The 20,721-nt window shown below is 39.4% G+C and overlaps 1 protein-coding gene across 2 annotated transcripts in view; it reads left to right on the top strand.

Annotated features, from left to right (window-relative positions):
• Positions 1 to 18,231, top strand: part of LOC129237975 (glutamine-dependent NAD(+) synthetase) — a 241,915-nt gene extending 223,684 nt beyond the window's left edge. For both annotated transcript variants that reach the window (XM_054872985.1, XM_054872986.1), the window contains 8 exons: positions 8,073 to 8,475; positions 8,552 to 8,641; positions 8,717 to 8,882; positions 9,579 to 9,724; positions 12,752 to 13,001; positions 13,080 to 13,951; positions 14,013 to 14,235; positions 15,873 to 18,231. In XM_054872985.1, coding sequence (XP_054728960.1) covers positions 8,330 to 8,475; positions 8,552 to 8,641; positions 8,717 to 8,882; positions 9,579 to 9,724; positions 12,752 to 13,001; positions 13,080 to 13,951; positions 14,013 to 14,235; positions 15,873 to 16,340 — 2,361 coding nt within the window. In that variant the 5' untranslated portion in view covers positions 8,073 to 8,329 and the 3' untranslated portion in view covers positions 16,341 to 18,231. The remainder of the gene's footprint in view (positions 1 to 8,072; positions 8,476 to 8,551; positions 8,642 to 8,716; positions 8,883 to 9,578; positions 9,725 to 12,751; positions 13,002 to 13,079; positions 13,952 to 14,012; positions 14,236 to 15,872) is intronic.
• Positions 18,232 to 20,721: the final 2,490 nt, after the last annotated feature.

Here is a 20,721-nt window from a genome sequence, read left to right as displayed (position 1 = left end):
TGAAACTTTGGGAAATATTAGTTCTAGGTAAGATACATTCGAGCCTAAAAGGATTTTGAAAAATTTTCAAAATTGAGTCATCTACGCCATGTTGAAAATCGGGACCGTGTTTTTTTCAAAAATCAATATTTCTTGAACCGTTAGATGGATTTCAATGCAATTTACAGACAATATAGAAACAAATAAGTAGTTTAAATTAGTATTATGTTAAAAAAAAATTTCGAAATTTTGACCAAAAAAAAGTCAAAAAAAGTTTTTGAATCAATTTTTAGTTGATTTGGCCAGTTTTTTAGATTTTCTGTTATACACGTAACGATTCCTTATGATTTAACCTTTATTTTGAAAAAAAAAATTTTATGGTGTCTATAATAGTTCTCGAGATATTGCGATTTTAGTGGAAGCGCGCACGCACGGTTCGCGTACGCACGCATGGTTCGCGCTGCGTTATGTGTTCCTGTATGAAGTGACTGGAGCAGACTGCTGCAGGTCTGTGCGCGTTTTTCTACTCCCGCGCTGCGTAACCGCGAACTTCACGGTGCGCGCTTCCACTAAAATCGCAATATCTCGAGAACTATTATAGACACCATAAAATTTTTTTTTTTCAAAATAAAGGTTAAATCATAAGGAATCGTTACGTGTATAACAGAAAATCTAAAAAACTGGCCAAATCAACTAAAAATTGATAAAAAAAATTTTTTTGACTTTTTTTTGGTCAAAATTTCGAAATTTTTTTTTTAACATAATACTAATTTAAACTACTTATTTGTTTCTATATTGTCTGTAAATTGCATTGAAATCCATCCAACGGTTCAAGAAATATTGATTTTTGAAAAAAACACGGTCCCGATTTTCAACATGGCGTAGATGACTCAATTTTGAAAATTTTTCAAAATCCTTTTAGGCTCGAATGTATCTTACCTAGAACTAATATTTCCCAAAGTTTCAAAGAAATCGAAAGACCACTTGCAAATCTCATATTTTCTGACGGAGTCTTACCCAATAAAAATAATCATTCCAGCAACATTTCTGTTTGAATTATCATTTTCAGTTCTCAACCTCTTAAAAAAACTCTGTAAACAATAAAGTATGATCGAAGATCATGAAAATTTGCGCAAAGGTATCACTATTGGATGTAAATAATGTAGGGAGAATGCAGAAGGAAAGAGAAAGATATATCAAAGGAAAGCTCTTTAGGCTACCCTTTTGTACTATTTTCTAAGAAATGTTTTACTTCTTATGAATGTCGTATTCTGAGTGATCTAAAGGGTGGTTAAATTTCAAGGGCCGATGTTGAATGTAAACCACACCTAAACATCAAGTTTTTTTCTGCATTTTATTTGACATTTTTCAATTTCAAACTAATTCAATTTGAACCATGGAAAGGTACACAATATTATGAAAACGGGCGTTCAAATCAAAATGCATATCGCGCACTTCGTGATTTCAGTGATGAGGCACATTTTCACCTCAGTGGATTCGTCAATAAGCAGAATTGCCGCATTTGGGTGAATGATAATCCAAGAGTGATTGCCGAAAAACCAATGCACCCACAAAGAGTGACTGTTTGGTGCGGTTTATGGGCTGGCGGCATCATTGGGCTGTATTTTTTCCAAAATGAGGCCGGTCAGGCAGTTACTGTGAATAGTGTTCGCTATCGTGAGATGATAACGAACTTGTTATGGCCCGAGTTGGAATATATGGATGTGGACGATATGTGGTTTCAACAGGACGGTGCCACTTGTCACACAGCTAACGAAACAATGGCTCTATTGCGCGAAAAATTTGATGGCCGAATAATCTCACGTCGCGGCGATGTCAATTGGCCGCCAAGATCATTTGATTTGCACCGTTGGACTTCTTACTTTGGGGTTATTTGAAAGAAAAGGTGTACGTCGATAAGCCAGCAACAATTCAAGAGCTAAAGGATGATATAATTTGGCACATTAACGGCATAGAACCTCAATTATGCCTCAGCGTCATCGAAAATTTGGACCATCGGATGGAAGTGTGCCGCCGAGGCCATGGCGACCGTTTGGCCGATATTTTGTTTCATACGTAATTGAGCCATACCAATATTATCATAATAAAGAGAAATTACAATAATTTCCTAAAAAAATTGTATTATATTCAAAATCAACACCACCCCTTGATACTTAACCACCCTTTACAGCGAGGTTTGTAATTTTTGTATACAAGTAGATCAAAGGTGGTTAAATAGCGCTTTGTATGAGCAGAGAGCAATTTCGTATAAGATATGAATTAGGTTTGAGTAGAGATCGATCTATGCCAATGCCAGAGACAATCTTTGCCCGTCAATCAGTGCAAGCCATACAAATTTGCCAAAAATATACCATGGCTATTAAATCATGGCTGTTCGTAGATTATAAAAACAATATGGCATTTATTCCAAGTGACTTAAGTCCGTTATTGTAAAGGCTTGCTTTACAGAAAAATATGGATATTATTGTTTAAGAGAGGTGCGTTGGGTTCAACAAAAAAAAAAAAAAACACCAAATATGGTGGAATAAACAAATTATTTCACACCGGAGCCTTGCCACTGACTCCTTTATTGCATTTTACCACCTACGAGTTTTTTGATATCCATATCAATATGCGCGTCCATTGTGTTTTGTTACGTAAATATAGTATTGCTATTGTTTTTGCATTTTGCTAAAATAAAGTCTCATTTGCAAAAGCTTATATCGCTTTGGTCGATTGACGGCATTGACAGCTTTTCAAATTGCAATCATTGCTATTCCTGAGAAAAAAAATGTGTATGTGTTCGAGAGGGAAATCCCTATGTACTCAAATGGAGAACTCATAGTTAGCTGCTTTGCCTACTAATTACTCGCTTTTCATGCAAAGTGCGATTTTGGCATGTCGATTTTCCTGAACACATCCTATAAGGGGTGCCGGTGGTCTAGAGCTCGAAAATGTAGGGTATTTTCAGGATAAACGCTAAAAAAACACTTTTTTCATGAACTTATTGTAGCGAAACGGTTCAAGTCAGTTTATTAAAAGTTGTTGCATATTATAAATTAACATTTCAAGAATATTTGATAAAATTTTCATGTAAAAATATTGCAAAATGAGCGAATGAGAGCACATTTACGTAGATGTCTTTTCAAAAATACATTTTGCAGTAGTCAGCATATCTCAGCGTAGAATCATCTGAAATCAAAAAAATCGAATAATTTAGTTAAAGTATGAGTTAAACTTCCCCCCAACGTTTATTTTGACGATTTATTTTCATTTTCAGCCATTTGGTAGTCGTTTGAAGTAAAAAGTGATTTTTGACGAAAAAATGCCGCCATTTTGTAGGTGTAAAACCACCTTGATATAAAAAAATGACGAAAAAAAAACGTTGGGAGGAGGTTTTTTATATGTAAAATATGTGTGCAAAATTTCAAAAGGATCGGTTGAGTAGTTTTCAAATGCCAATGACTACGCACTTTAAAAAAAGGTTCGAGAAAACCGCGTTTAAAGTTTGTAACGGACTACGCGCGCAACTGCTGCGTCTCGGCAGATGTTTGAGGCGGCTCGGCTTTATGCTCTATAACTTAAAAAGTTTTGCTCGGATTGACTTAAAATTTTAACGGTATTTTTGAAATGTTTTACTACAATAACATGCAAAAAAAAAAAATCGATTTTTATCCCTTACCCCCCCTAACTTTAACTAGTTCTGATCATCCCTAACCAGAAAATATCATGATTTCGTAAGCTTCCCTGAGGAATATCGAAATTAATTTTCTCGAGTAGCGATGGGAGTCCATCGCCCCACTTATCAAATCAAAAATGAAAATAAAGGAGAGAATGGTCCTTCTAATATTTAGTGTTTTTGGATTAATGAGCAAGCACCGACTTTTATAGGATGAAATTGAATCAATGAAATTTAAAGAACGCAAAACATAACGCACAAAGGCGTTCTGGACTCGTCCGAGCCTACTAATATGACAAGTCAACTACAGTCTCCAAATAGTTTCGGCGTATTGCTGCTACAAACGCACAAGAGAGGTATATAACAGCTTTATTGTAATGGATGAGCAAAGCCCAAACTAAAACGTCCAATAAAATCAGGTCCAGCAGTTTGTTGTTTGAGTACAAAACCGCGCAACTGACATTTGTGCTAAAAATGAGATTTGCTCACCGAAAGCTCAGTTACCATTAAAATTAGTAATTTTTACCCTGAATGCGTTTCTATTATGAAAGACAGAGCCGTTTTGAAATAAGACAGTTTTTACTTCCTGCTGTAAAATTTGAGTCGGCCTTGAATGCCAACAAGAGCTACTTTGGACTAAGTAGGCAATTGAGCAGTAAAGTCGTCTCTCGACGAACAAAACTAGCATTCTACAAGACTCTCATCATGCCTGTCCTAACGATGGCGCAGAAGCTTAGACGATGACAGCATCCGACGAGGCGTTCCTTGGAGTGTTTGAGAGAAAGATTCTGCGCAAGATTTTTGAACCTATGCACGTTGGTAACGGCGGATATCGCAGGTGATGGAACAATGAGCTATATGAGCTTTACGACAACAAAGACATAGTGTAGCGACTACGCTGACTGAGTCATGTCGACCGAACGGATACAAACGCTCTGGCTCTGAAAGTATTCGATGCGGTTCCAACTGGTGGTGGCAGAGGAAGAGGAAGGCCTCCTCTGCGTTGAAAAAATTTAGATTGGAGAAGCACTTGGTATGCCCAACTGGCGGTGGTTTGGCATTTTTTCAAACTCGGCAAAAATCGCGTAAGCGGTTATCGCGCCAATTAAGAAGAAGAAGTTAAATTTGGGTGATCTCGCATACGCAGTTTTGTGCTTTAAATGAGAAGTCGTTTAGAGGCACTATAGACGTTCCAACAATGCTGGATGCTTCACCGTATTCGCAATACTGGCTTCGACTGCTATTGTGTCCAACGTTTAAAATAGTCACTATCCCAATCTTTTTTAGTCCTGTAATAGAAATTTGTTTTTATGTGGCGTATTCCAAGTGCCTGACTACCAATCGGAAGTGCACAGGTTTGAATCCCCTATCATGAAACATCACATCACAGAAAAAGTTGTTTCTAATAGTGATCGCCACTCGGCAGGCAATGATCTCAAGTGAATCTTAGTTGAAGACTTGTTGCACTTGACTGGATTTCTTGATATAAAACCGCATTTTTTCCTGTTTTTTTATGCAATTGAAGTAAAATTTGCTGATTAGCACTCTCAATGTGAGAGAAAAATTCTAACTGAAGCATTCATCTTGGCATTAGAGTCCGGGGTGGACCATTTCCTCCTCTACAATACGCCTTTATTCTTCTCATTCTTCGACAGTCCGCTTTCGCTCTATGTTGTCAGATTTTCATCTTTCGTACATCGTCTTGCACGTCTTGCAACCGTCATCTGCTTTGCCGGTCTCTCATTCATGCTCCTTCAGGGTTTGCTTCAAATACCTTTTTTTGTCCTTCTTTCGCTGCCTATACTACTGTAATCTTTGGGACTTTTTAAACCGCGTTACATTTCCTCCCGCGATTAAAACACTGCTTTCGTGGTTATACCGTATACGGTATGTATAGGGCGGGCCGAATATTCTTCTAAGAATTCTTCTTCTTTCAATTCGCATCAGTAAATTCACGTCATTAACTTTAAGGACCCATGTTTCACAGCCGTAGGTGAGAACCGGTCTTATTATAGTTTTGTACATCTGAAGTTTTTGTTCCTTTGATATCAATGAAGATTTCATAAGTTTTAAATGGCCAAATTATGGACATATCCTTCCGATTCTGATGTGACTATCATGAAATTCGTCTTTTCTTCATTTATATTGAGACTCGCGTGTCTTTTTTCCCCCTGTTCACTCCTCTCGAGAGCACAGGGCCTCAACAATACTCTTCCATCAGAGACGGTTCTGTGCTGTTGATTTTGCACCGTCCCATGAGAAGTCAGCATCTGCTAGTTCGCGCAGCTTCGACCTTCCCCAAGTGTTTTTGGTCGACCGCGACCTCTGCTCTGTTGCGAGTTCCAGTTCAGTGCCCTTCTTATGATGCTATCTAGTGGTTTTCTCAGTGTGTGACCTATCCATCGCCACTTTCTGCGTTTGATTTGCCTAAGAATGGGCTCCTCGTTCGTAAATCTCCACTGTGCGTCGTTACTGATGATGTTTGGCCAGAATATTCTGCAGATGATGCGGAGGCATTTGTTGATGAAGGATTGTAGCCTCTGTGTGATGGTGTTAGAGACCAGCCATGTTTCGCTTCCGTAGTTTAGTGCGCCTGAAGATTTGCGAACTCCCCCATACTGTATGCATTCGCCCAAATGGCCCTTGCTTTGTTTAACACGTTCCCGCCGGCGCTGTTATTCATGGTCTTCGCCCACAGACGGCAATGTTTAAGTCTTTTCGCTCTATCGGAAGCGATTGCAGGTCATAAAACGAAATTTTTTCATAAGGGTAGTCGTTTATGGCATCTCATCTCATAGGTACCGTTTAATAAAGTACCATTGGTGGTACACGCCGCCTCATGAAGCAATCTTGTGCGGGCCACCGCTGGTACACGCCGCCTCGTGTTAACCTGTAGTTGACATCTTCATCTGCTCCACCATCTGCCGTGATGATGCCGCCGAAGTAGCAGAAACTTTCAACTAATTCCACCGGGCATCCGTCAACCAATATCAACAAGCGTGCACTAAATGTATGAAAACGTTCTGAAGAGCCTCCCTAGTTACCGCAGGAATCACCATGTCGTCAGCGTATGCGCATATTTGTGTCGATTTATAAAATATTGTGCCACCTTGAGCTAATTCGTTTATTGCTGAATGTAGTGTTAAATTAAATAAAAGCGTTGATAGTGAGTCACCTTGCCTCACGCCGGATTTTATTTCGAATTCGTCAGATATTTCGCCAACTGATCAAATTTATGTATTTTTGTGATATACCCAGTGCTTTAAGGTGATGGTTGATATATTTTCTGTTGAGTTTATCAAGCGCTTGCTTAAAGTCTATAAAGAGACAGTGTATATTAATGTTGAACTCATATTTTTCGAATATCTGCGACCTGATAAAGCAATGATCCATTGTCGAGAGTCCGCTTCTAAAACCGCATTGATAATCTCCCACGATTTCTTCTGCATTTAGTTTCTCTTACAGTATGTTTGATAGAATTTTGTAGCTCACGTTAAGAAGAGATATCACTCTATAATTTACTCAATTTAATTTGTCCCCTTTTTTATAAATTGGGACTATTAGGCTCGTATACCATTCTTCAGGCATGTTTTCTGTTCTCCAAAAGTATTATTTCATGTATCTGTCTTATCAACTCTTCCCCGCCATATTTTATGAGCTCTGTATATGTATACAGTCTTCACCACCTGATTTGTAGTTTTTCAGCTTCTCTATTGCTGTTTTCGTATCATTAAGATCGGGGTCTCCCAGCCTATTTCCTAATGTGTATACAGTACCAAAAGCTTTTATGAGCCACACTACCTTTAAAAGGTTTGGTTCGTAATTTGAAAACCTCTGAGGGTAATTATCCAATCAAATAATGAACTTCGCGTATTACAAACCACTTACCATGCGCACATTTCCAATGCATTACGCCTCCCACATGTTTCCAAGTATCCGCTTTGTGAATCAACCACCTCTTCTACTCAGTCACTAAGTAGCCCCAAATGACGAATGTTTGATCGATACGACCGATTGGGTGGAGTAGGTTAAATCACAGCAGTTGCCATTTCAGTGCATGGAGAACTGGTTAGTGAAAAAATGCCAGACGACAATAAACAATAACAAAGTTTGAGTGCTGCATAGCGTCACATCGACCGTCTCTTTTGCCATTTTCGTATCCTTGCAGTTGCATTTATGCTAAGGACTCGACATGCGTCATCACGTGGCGCTCAAACAAGTAATTTATAAATAATTTAGATTTGCTATTTTGTTTTTTCTGCTGACATTGCACTGTCATCCTATTTAATTGCTGCGGTCGTCGCAATTTAAATTCCTTTATTTTTCTTGCAAAGTAATGTAAATTGAATTTCTTGTTCGTATTAATTCGTGAATGCCGCAATAATTTGTATTTTCTTCTTCTTTATGATTGCAGATAGTTAACTAGGACACACCTGTTGTTCACAGCGATTATCCTTGTTGTAGTTATCACATCATTGGGTTCAACGAACACACTCATCCGATACTTGACAATAATCTTACCGCTAACATTTACACCATCAACGCCAGCTTTAAGTCTAAAACCTAAATCAATTTGTGATTTGTGTGCGCATTTTCTTACTGCCATTGCACCACCTCTAGTGCTCTTGTTGCCATCCGTAAAACGTCATCCGTCATCTGTCATTCAGTAAAATGGGTCGAAAAATCACCGTCGCCATTTCAACGCTTAATCAGTGGGCACTTGACTTTGAAGGTAATTTGGCGCGCATATTGCAATCCATACTGGAGGCGAAGGATATGGGCGCCTGTTATCGTACCGGCCCAGAATTGGAAGTAACGTAAGTAGAGCCAATCTCCACATTTATTTGTTTTTTTTTTTGCGAATTGATGTATATTTTTTATTATTTTCGATAGTGGTTACAGCTGCGAAGATCATTTTTTCGAACCGGACACATATCTGCACTCGTGGGAAGCGCTCATGGAGATAATGCTTTCGCCACTTTGGTAAGCATCTGAAAATTTATAATTTAACTGAAAATAAAGTACAGATTTTGTGTACTATCATCATAAACTTTTTAGCGAAAATATGCTCATCGACGTTGGTATGCCGGTTATGCACCGCAATGTTGCCTACAATTGCCGTATTGCCTTCTTCAATCGTCAAATATTGCTTATACGCCCTAAAATGGCAATGGCCGACGATGACAACTATAGAGAGTCGCGTTGGTTTACTTCCTGGACAAAGGTAAGGTTAATTAAATGCTAAAGGCGCCCTCTACATATTTCGATTCGAATGAAAATTTAATGGTAATAGAGCAGTAACTATTCTTAAACTCGATTTTGAGTAACTTTCGCGTGAGTCGGTGTGCGCCTTATAGCTCATAATATACTTGGTGTGAAAAATTATTTTGACCCCTGAACATTATATAGGGAAATAAATGAATATCGAGCGAACCATTCAGCAAAGATAGAACTTCTGAGCTCGTATCAAATCGAAAGTTTGAGTATCAGCTCAGCGCATATCGGGACACCATTTACTCAGGTTAGGTTAGGTTAGTCTGGTTGGCAATAAGCCACGCATAGACCTTTTGGTTCCTAGCGATACCAGATGGAGACCGACCTCTACGAATACTGAAAGTAGACGTCATGTAGGATGTCAGCGCTTTTGACGAATCTAAGCAGAGTTGGGAGAGTTTCTTGCTAGGGGAATGCGCCATGATTGCTGTCTTTTGTTTTTGCCTATCCTTTGTAAAAACTACCTGTGCTTCAAATGATTTCTACTAAGGTCAGCGCTAAATTCATATTCGGTATCTGTACATAATTTCAGATAAGTAAGTACAATTATGTTAATGAATAAATCCTATCTATCAATCGAATCGAAATATAAAGTGAGTCTTTGTGTTTTGCTGAAATTGTTCATTAAATTATTTTTCCTTCCTAGGCTCTTCAAACGGAAGAGCATTATCTGCCACGCATGATCTCTCAACATACCGGCCAGACGACTGTACCATTTGGCGACGCGGTTATCGCTACAAAGGACACCTGCATCGGTTACGAGATTTGCGAAGAACTGTGGAATGTACGAAGGTAGGTTAATTTAAATCAATTGTCAGGTGAGATGCAATAACTGGACTCTCAAACGCTATGTTACAAAACACTCAGCTGAGAACTAAGCTTGAGAAAATTTCATCCACTGAATTTTTCTTGGACGCATTTTTTTCAAATTAAGTTTTGAAAGAAGTTCTGAAAAAATGCTTGATACGACTAAATGGTGTGAAATTGTAAGTTAGGGTAGAAAATACAAGATTTAATGGAATTACTAATTTTAAATCGATAACACCGGTCTACTAAATTCACTTCTTTGTTTTCCTTTCTTAAATTGAACTGGTTTCCGATGCATTTTTTTCAATGCCAGTTTTTCAAAATGAAAAATGATGGATATAATCAAAAACTTAAGCTAAGATCATTAAACCGAACACTCTGAAATTTTTACAGTCTAAGCGGTGCCATTTTAGATTTTGAAAAGCTAACATTGGATTTGTAATCAGCGACCCCAAAAACCCCCGAGTAGTAATTTTTATGAGCTAAGCTCACAATAATTTACTATTCAACCGTAAGCACTGGAACTTAGAGGGTCGAATCCATTTCACTCAAAGGTGTTTCTTCTTATGAAACTTCGAAAAATACCCAAATTAATGCCAGAATCTTCAAAATCGTGTTCAACGCACAAAAATAGGTCGGTAGTCTCATATAAAAAAAAAATTTAAAAAAAAAAAATACATGTAGACCTGACATAGGAGCGCTTGCTGAAGTTATACTCGAGTACCAATTTTCCGTACATTACGGGTGAGGGGTTTTCAAGATAGTAATGAAATTGAAATTTGAATTGATCGAGCCAAGGAGCACTAAGAGATTTGGTGGCTCCTAAAACACTCAGGCTAAAAAGCCCATTGTATTTAGAGCTCTGAAAAGAGGGTAGATAGTCAAGGAGGAAAGGAAAAAAGTATCAGAGAGAGAGATAGGAAAGAATAGAGATAGAGACAGAGGTAGTTAGTCCTGGGAGAATTTTCCAGATTATTTTGTAAATCTGTAAATATCCTCCAGTTTTAGAGAACGAATATTACTCATTCTCACAATATCGGAACCCAAAACTCGTAGCCTTGCTCTAGCAAAGGCACGACACTCACAGAGAAAGCTATCCGCCTCCTCCAAGCAAGACAGCAATAGTTGTTGACTTGTCGCTAGCATCAATTAATGAAAAATTGTCTAGAGGCCGCAAATCAAATGATCTTTGAGGCCAGTGTGCAGATTCATTGTTGAAGACATTTTATCACCAAACACTTCCTTCAACAAATCAGTGGTTTATCGTACAGTATGGCAGACCTACTGAAGCCAAGAATCTTTCAACCTAAGTTTCCACACATTTGGTGACAAAAAGTTATTGAGTATAGCTCTTTGCGGGTTGTCGCGGTTCCAACAGCTTCAAACACATATTAACACTAAACCTACCATGGACGGGTCAAATGACCCATTTTAAACTTTTTGTCAGAAGTTCTTAGAAATAACATTATTAAATCGTCGTTTGCCTTCACGACTTTTATTAAAAAATACATCGAATGTATTTTTCAAGATTTACTCTTCTCTTTCTAATTGTTTTACCGAGATATATATGTGATCTTAATAATATATATAATATTTTAAAGACGGGTCATTTGACCCACATTGGTAGGAATAGGAATACATAAAATTCCGGTAGGTTTAGTGTTAAGAAATGCTAGTGGAGTGACAGTTTTTGATGGAATATAAATCCAGGTTGCTTCTGCAGCGCGAACGGCATCGATTTTAATAATCGTTTTTAAATAAGTATGGAGATTTGCATCTCTTAAGAGTTCCGGTAGTTGATAACTCACTTTTTTGCAAGATCATTTACAAAGCCCCACAAAGAAGTGGACGTAATCTGGAATTAATGATGTAGTTATGCCGAAAATTCAACAAAGCCCTCTGTGAATATTTTATGTTCCACTGTTCACGGACACATTTAGAAATTGTACTAAAATGTTGTACGAAGGCAAAACTTCGAAAGAGCTTTAAAAGTTTATATACTAAGTAGAATGCTTGAAATTAAAAATTTTTAAAAATGTACAGCATTTCTGCTGTTGTTGTTGTTGTAGCAGTATATTCGCCCTGTCAGTGTAGTGTAATTACCGGTCGTCTTCGTCTAGCTCATCTAAGAGTAGGCCCAGGAAACTGGCTGTTTCGACGGGTTGGGTCCAGAGGGAGAGGGGTGTTAGATGAGTGGGTTTGATGGGGCATGTGAAAAGGTGGTTAGTGTCGTGCGGGTTGCCTTCACATACTGGACATATGTTTAGTATGTCGGGGTCGATTCTGGATAGGTAGGAGTTTAACCTGCTACAGTATCCAGAACGTAATTGTGCCAAGGTTACGCGGGACTCTCGGGGAAGCTGGAGCTCTTCGTCTGCGATAGGTGGTGGTTGGACTCCGATAACAGCATTCGGGGGTCGGGAGCTTAAGAAGGTGGTAAGGGTCTTCCAATGAATGTCGTTAATGGCCTGTCTGTACACTGTCTGATCCTGGAGTGGTCTGTCTGTTTTGTCCTGGATCTCGTCCACGTAGTTGAGGAAGTGTCTCCTGATGTGCCTGGGAGGTGGCTCAGGCTCGAGCAGGTGTCTGCATGGGTGAGGCCTACGGTTTTTTTTTTAGTATTTCTGCTAAAAGATTTCGCTGCAAGGTTTTAGCGAATTTGTCTTGAACCTTCCAGATCAGAACCCTGAAAACATAGTAAAGCAAAGCATTGGGGCAAATAATTTTATTTGAAAATTTAAATTTATTGAAAATACCAACTACTGAGCCCGGGTGATAGTATACTACAACCAAGGCGAATTTATTATATAATATTAACAATATTAATAAATCCACCTTGACTACAACTATGCAGTGATAGATCTTTCACAAACTATGTTTTTTTAGATATGTGTACGCATCTCTGAATACTCAAATATTATATTTAAATTTTAAGCTCTACATTTACCGCACAATAACTACTCGATATGTACATCTCTAAAATCGCTACACTTACTCCACTCCTATTTTCAGCAAACATATCGACATGTCACTTTCGGGTGTTGAGATCATTGTCAACGGTTCTGGATCTTATATGGAACTGCGCAAAGCGCACATTACCACCGATCTGATACGCAATGCCAGCTTCAAGGCAGGCGGCGCCTATCTGTTCAGCAACTTACGAGGTTGCGATGGGCAACGTATCTACTTCAATGGCTGCTCGGCCATAGCCATGAATGGCGAAATTGTCGCCAGAAGCAAACAATTCGCTCTGCAGGATGTGGTATGTGCTCTGCGCATCATTTTCAAATCCCATACTATCTTCGAATTCCATTAACTTCTGATTTTTACTGCCTTTCAGGAAGTCACTTTGGCCACCATTGATCTTGAAGAGATACGCTCGTATCGCGTCTCGCTACGTTCTCGCTGCAATTACGCCGCCTCCGCGCCGAGCTATCCGCGCATCACCTGTGACTTTGAGATGTCGACACACAATGACATCTTCAAAAGTTCTTCCACACCACTGCAGTGGATTTATCATTCACCCGAGGAGGAAATTGCGATGGGTCCTGCCTGCTGGTTATGGGACTACCTACGGCGTTCTGGCCAAGGTGGTTTCTTTTTGCCGCTCAGCGGTGGTGTTGACTCCAGCAGCTCCGCCACTATTGTATACTCCATGTGCCGCATGATCGTGAACGCCGTGCAAGGCGGTGATGCTCAGGTGCTACACGATATCCGTAAAATACTCGCTGACTCCGAGTACACACCCGATAATCCGGCTACTCTTTGCAATCGCTTGCTAGTCACATGCTTCATGGGTAGCGTCAACTCTAGCAAGGAGACACGTCGTCGAGCGGCACAGCTGGCTAATCAGCTAGGCAGCTATCACATCGAAATCAGCATTGACACTGCCGTGAATGCGCTGTTGAGCATTTTCAATGCGGTCACTGGTCTTACGCCACGCTTTCGCACGCAGGGCGGATGCGCGCGTCAAAATCTAGCGCTGCAGAATATACAATCGCGCATACGCATGGTGCTGGCGTATATGTTTGCGCAACTTATGTTGTGGGTACGCAATCGGCCAGGTGGATTGTTGGTGCTTGGCTCGGCGAATGTAGACGAAGCCTTGCGCGGTTATATGACGAAATACGATTGCTCATCGGCGGATGTAAATCCTATTGGCGGAATTTCGAAAACCGACTTGCGACGCTTTCTCAACTATGCGAAGGAAAAGTGAGTTTTAGACATATTTTTCAAGCTATTTTTTGTAATGCAATCTTCACTCGGCTTGCAGATTTAATTTAACTGTGCTGGAGTCAATTATTGAAGCGCCTCCCACTGCCGAACTGGAGCCACTGCAAGATGGCCAACTCGTACAGACAGACGAACAGGATATGGGCATGACATATGTGGAGTTGAGTGAGTACGGACGTTTGCGTAGGCAGGCGCGCTGTGGACCATACAGCATGTTTTGTAAACTGGTGGCTACATGGCACGCTGATCTGAGTCCCAAAGAGGTGGGTAAAGTAAATTTTCGTGTAATATGAACAGGCACAAATGTTTCAATAATAATAAATAACAGAAAGTAGATAGTAGATAATAAATAACAGATAATTGATGATTCATAACAGACAATGCACAGTGAAAGATTTAAGCCTACATACAGCAGCATTTTTTTTTATTTTAGGAAGGTTTACAATAACTGAAAAACAAGAATTAGATTATTTCACTTTCTTTATAACAAGAAAATTAACAAAACAACAAAAAAAACGATATGATAAAAGTCTACATACATCCAACTGCTTGGGTTCACTCAAGCAAAGCAAGCATTGAAAAGTCTGGCTCGATGAAAGCGATGCTCTGAGGAAGCTGATTGGCGACATGGTTCCGAGCAACATAATGAGCAAAAAGCGCGAGGACGGCTGGAAGGCGGTAAAGAGACACATCGAGGACGTATTAAGGAGAAAAATAGACCTCAACACAGTGTAACAAAGAGACACAAGAAGTCGAGCCTACATCATGAAAAGTGGCTAAAAATACGGTGCAGCCAGACGTGGGCGAATAGAATTGGTCCTTTATGGATGCCGTTCCAGGCCGTCCCGAAGTAAAGCAGAAAGTAGTCCCGGGAAGGGTGTCTCCCCAGAAGGAGAGGAGTGATTGTTTTAGTGGCCGCACCACTTCACGCAGCAGAGGAGGGTCGCTGTAAGTGCGAAGGCATTTTGAACCCTACCTCACCCACCAAAAACGAAAAAAAGAGAGAGCTTAAGCTGCATCTGGCCTTGAAGAAAGATGACCTTCATTACAGGTACTATGGAACAAATATAAGAACATATTAACTTTTGAGACCATCAATGGAATGCCTGGGTATTGAGCAAGGCTGGGTTTTCGAACAAGCCAATGTTCCTAAATATACTGCTCTAATTGTCAAAGAATGGCACTTTTATTACGCACCCTGGCAACTAAATACACCGCCGCAGAGTCAGGATTTAAATCCGATGGAGCATGTTTTGAAGCATTTTAGAGACAAAAGTTCAACGAAGTATAGTAATTGACGCAAAATCAATAAAGAAAAAGTTGATGGAGGTATAGAACCAAATAAGGCGGGAAGAGCTTACCCAACTTGTGGATCAATGCCCCGACGCCTTAAAGCAGTGATTGTGAACGGTGGTGGACCTACTAAATACTGAAAGTATTAAAAAAAACCAGTTTTAAAATGAATACATTTCTTTTTTTCGGCTAATTAAACTACGAAGACTTTTGTCGTACCGCTTTTTTGCTGTTTTGTTAATTGTTTTGTTATAAAGCAAGTGAAATAATAATTCCAACTATTATAAATTTTTGAATAATATGAATTCCGAAAAGACTGCAACGAAAGTTTTTTTTCAAATATTGTATACCTTCTGAGAAATAAGAAAATATGCTGCTGTATGTATACTTAAGTCCTGCACTGTATAATAGGTTATAGATAACAGTTAATAGAAAAAAGTATATAGTAGATATTAAATAATAGATAATTAATAATAAATAGTACAGGATTTTCCAGAAATTTCCAGAGTATTTATTGCAAATACTAGACATTGTTTTTTAATATATTTTGAATTTCTTAATAAATTTATTTACCATCAAATATAACTCAATCGGTCTTCAATTTTAGGTTGCCGACAAGGTGAAGCACTTCTTCCGTTGCTATGCCATCAATCGCCACAAGATGACTGTGCTCACGCCATCGGTGCACGCCGAAAGCTATAGTCCTGATGACAATCGATTCGATCATCGTCCATTCTTGTATCGCGCCAACTGGAGTTGGCAGTTCAAGGCCATCGACGATGAGGTGGAGAAACTGCAACCCGGCTACACGCCCACCTCAACGCATATGCGTCCGAGCAGCGATGATATGTTGTCGCACGAATGCTTGCATCCTTCCGCATATCGCTCGTCACATTTGGGTTCGAAGAACTCATCGCCATTATCGTGCTCTTCCATCGAAGGTGGTGGCGCTGGCGGCATCGGTGCTGGACCCAGCGGCAGTATGGGCACTTTGGGTAAAAAACCCAGCGGCTATTCAAAGATTCATGTGAATGTGCTCGGCAAGATTAAGGATCGCACTGGCATACCGGTTTAGGATATGTGGTTTGAGGAATGGCGTTTGGAAGTTTGTGTCACAACGCAGCGAGTGAATAGGTAATGCAAGTGGAGGTGTGCCAGCTTATAGGCGTGACATTATATTTTTCATTATTATCCAGTGGGGTTTTTAAACAGTTTTTAAATTTCCTTAATTTCTTTTAAGAGGCAACGCCCAGGATAAGTTTAATTTATTTATTTTTTTCTTCAAATGCCTTTAAAGATATGAAAGTTAATAGATTTGTCAATTTACAAAGTAAAGTTGAAAATAAACAAAACTGAGCTAAAATAGAAACGACAGAAGCTTTGTTCTGATAACTTCGAGTTTATTTACTCCAAATAGTCACCTCTGGCCTCGATAAACGGTTTGGCGACATCTAAAAGCTTTTCGAGAGAGTGTTTCAGGTCATTGACCGGAATGTTCTGCAGAATGTCGGTACAAGCTCTTGGATGGCTTCTATGGACGCAAAATATTTTCCTTTCCGAATAGGTAGAAGTCACAGGGAGCCATATCAGGCAAATACGGTGAGTGATTGCTGGTTAAAATGCCATTTCTAGTAAAAAAATCAGTCTCAAGAATGGATCGATGAGATGGTGCATTATCATGCAATAAGCGCCATCTTCCTTCTTCGCGGTATTCAGGGTGAATTCGACGAATGCGATGCAACAAATGCTTTAAAACGCCAAGATAGAAAATTGCATTGACGGTTTGGCTCGTTGGCACAAACTCCCTGTGGATATTTCCTTTAAAATAAATAAATAATTGGCGCGTACACTTCTGTTCCGAGCTCCTCCTCCTATTTGTGGTGTGCGTCTTGATGTTGTTCCACAAATGGAGGGACCTACAGTTTCAAGCCGACTCCGAACGGCAGATATTTTTATGAGGAACTTTTGAATGGCAGAAATACACTCGGAGGTTTGCCATTGCCTGCCGAGAGGCGTCCGCTATTAGAAAAATGTTTTTATTAATTTTGCTTTCACCCAGATTCGAACCAACGACCTCTCTGTGAATTCCGAATTGGTGCGTGATCAACCCATTCGGCTACGGCGGCCGCCTTTGGAATCGTAAAAACAAATGAGCATTGACTTGATTTTTGACTTTCCCAAGCGCGATTTTTTGGGTGGTGGCTCGTCTGGGGCCTTCCATTCGGCACTTTCACGCTTAGTTTCAGCTTCATGTTTCAAACACCACTTTTTATCACCAGTTTCAAAGTTGTAAAGGAAGCTCTCGTCTTTTCTCGACTCTTTAATGCGGTCTTTCGAATGTTGAATTCTGAGCAATTTTTGGTTCTCATTTTCGGTTTACGAACAAATTCGATGAAGTTTTTGGTGATTTTTGATTTTGGGCGGCCCGTATGTTCATATTCATTTATGTCCTCACAACCATCTCTGACACGTGAAAATCACTCAAGAACTCTGGCACGAGATAGACAATCATCGCCATAAACTTTTTTCATAAATTCAAATGTTTCGCTAAACGTTTTACCGATTTTAAAACAAAATTTGATATTAGCTCTTTGTTCGAAACTCATTTTTGTACCGATGACACAAACATACTGACACTTTAGACGCAATAACTTCGCTTCCTCTGAACCGAATGTCACCAAGCTTTCATTGGAAGTCAGCTAGGGATGTAACTCCTTAAAAAGATCAAAAACATTTTTATGACGCCAGTCTTGTCTATTTTGGACTTCACCTTGTAGAATATATATTTAAATTTCGTATTCTTTAATATTTTCCTCAACTGTAAGCCAAAAGATTTGCCTGTTTTTTAATAATAATTTCAATATATACCTATACAAATGCGATTACAAAAATTATGTGCGCATCTATAATAAATTTGCCTCAATTTCGTTAAGTTTTAGAGAATTTCTTCTTTAGCCTTCATTTAAAAAAAATTCTTAAAACTCTTCTAAGTTATTTTAAACAGTTTGGTTTAAAACTTTGTTAGAATACTGGAATTTTCTAGTTTTTTCAAGTATAAGAAAATTAATTAAATAAAATTTGTTGTCTACTCTGTATGCAATTTTTAACAAGACTTAACTTAGAGTTCTTCTACAAATTTGCCATCACATTAGAAATTAGCATGAATTTCAATACAAATAATTTGTAGGTATATTACAGATTTTTGAAAACAATATCCTTAATCATTGTAGTAAATAAGCAGACATACATATTCATAAAATAAAAAATAAAAAACGAATTATTATTAGTCTCTTGAATATATTTCAAAAATAATTGACTGCTATCTATGTAAATAAATATTCGATTTTTTGCCTCGCCATCACATTTTGTTAATTTGTAACGTCAACGATATCGAAGGAATTGTTCAAGGAATTTTCCTAAAAAAATTGTTTTTGTAAACTTTCACCAAAACAAACAAAGAAAAACTAACGGATATTGTAAACAACAGAACTGTTAGCTTACATTGTAACAACTAAGCATTATTATTATAAAAAAACACACACAACAACAAAAAATGTATAACTAAATAAAAGTGAAAACGCCTTTGTAACTATCAATTAGTACTTAGTCTGTAGACAACGTTGCATACCAATAAAGTTAACTACAATAAATGCATACGAAAATATGGAAAAGTAATTGAAAACCTATTTAAATTACCACAAACTATTCACTGGAGTCCCATTTAGTTTATCATTAAGATTTTTTTTCCGCTCAAAATGTTTTACTCAACTGACTTGAACTCGTTCAACGGTTAAATGAAAATTGAACGAACGATCCAAAGATCTGGTAAAAAGTTAGCAGACAACACCTCAAGCCAGTGTGCTCTGCCCTCTTCTCTGGGTGCTGGCAATAAATGTCTTACTAAAGGAACTGGAGGAGAGAGGAGCCCACATCGTAGCCTATGCGGATGATGTTGCTTTTGCAGTAAGAGGAGGAAATTCCAGAAATTACGGAAGGACTATTAAATTCGGTTGGAAAGTGGTCGAGAGCAGACGGTCTAAACGTCAACCAATATATCAATGCGTCGAGCTCGTGATTGTATCCTGTCCGATATGCTCCGTCAACTCGCCGGAAGGGGCCATATATTGTTCGCAGTATCTTTTTTCAAATCTCAGTATTTGGTCGGTGTCTGTTATTTTAAGGGGTTAGGGGTAGTCAGAGGCCCGAAAAAATGATGATTTTCAATAATACTCTTTTGCTAATCAATTGCTTTTTTTATAAAACTAAAAACATATCATTAATACATCATGTCCTATGGATCTACACGGCTATGATAAAACCTATTATCACCTATACATCAGTGGTCTGGATGAGTAGACTCTCTCTCGTGGGAGTCAGGAGGACCTTATCGAGACTACCACGCACTGTGGCCATCTGTTGCACCGGAGCTTTTCCGACTACTTCAGGCCCGGCATTAGATGCTCTAATTGATGGTTTCATCCAAGGAAAGGCCTTGAAGGTCATTTGCAGGCTGAAACACAATGGGAACTGGGAACTTGACTCCATGCCGTCAAGAGTCGCACTTGAAAAGAGATACAGTGTAGTGCTGACAGAGGCTCAGTTGTGGTCAAACTCTGAAAATGAACCCGGCAAACACTGTTTTCGCATTTTCACGGATGGCTCAGGACCGACCACGGCTCCGGCTCTGGGGTCTACGTGGAATCCAGCAGGACAAAACCGCACTTTGCTCTTGGAATGCATGCATCTGTGTTTCAAGCGGAGATGCATGCTGTTCGAGAAGACGATGGAGAGACAGATCTATATGTGTCTGCAGTGCTCATGAGCTTAGACAGCCCCCCAACCACATCAGGGGTAGTCGAGTCCTGTAAATCTAGGCTGAGCTATGTCGGTAGACATAATATCCTGATGCTAACATGGGTCCCGGAACACCTGGGTATCGTGGGTAACGAGACCTCTAACTCCTTAGCTAGGATGGACTCTGAGGCCAACTTCTTTGGCCCAGAGCCCGTTTTGCCACTCCCTTCTGCAGCCATCAAAGCCACGGTTTGCGAATGGGTTACTACACCCAGAAGCGAGTTTGGCAGGTTGAAAGAGGCTGCAGATGGACTAAAATGATGTTACCTGCCATGTCCGATCGATTGTCGCAAATCCTCCTGTCATTAAGCAGAAGGGCGTGCAGACAGCTGGTTGGACTGATGATGGGCCACTTTCTGTGCGCGAACCACATGGAAAAAGTAGACATCTCAGACAGTGTACTCTGCCCAGCTTGCGAAAAGGAGGATGAGACGGCGGACCACTTCCTATGTGTCTGCCCCGCCTTCGCTCGAATCATGTTTGAGGTCTTTGGCACTGATGTGTTAAGAAGCGACCACCTTAGCTCCTTGGCATCACAAGATCTACTCAGATTTCTTCGGCGATCGGGTAGATTTAAAATCGAAATTTTGAAAAAAAATCCT

The sequence above is a fragment of the Anastrepha obliqua genome, chromosome 2, assembly GCF_027943255.1.
Source record: "Anastrepha obliqua isolate idAnaObli1 chromosome 2, idAnaObli1_1.0, whole genome shotgun sequence".
Lineage (NCBI taxonomy): Eukaryota > Metazoa > Arthropoda > Insecta > Diptera > Tephritidae > Anastrepha > Anastrepha obliqua.
The sequence above is the reverse complement of the archived record's forward strand: the minus strand, read 5'-3'. Positions and strand labels throughout refer to the sequence as shown.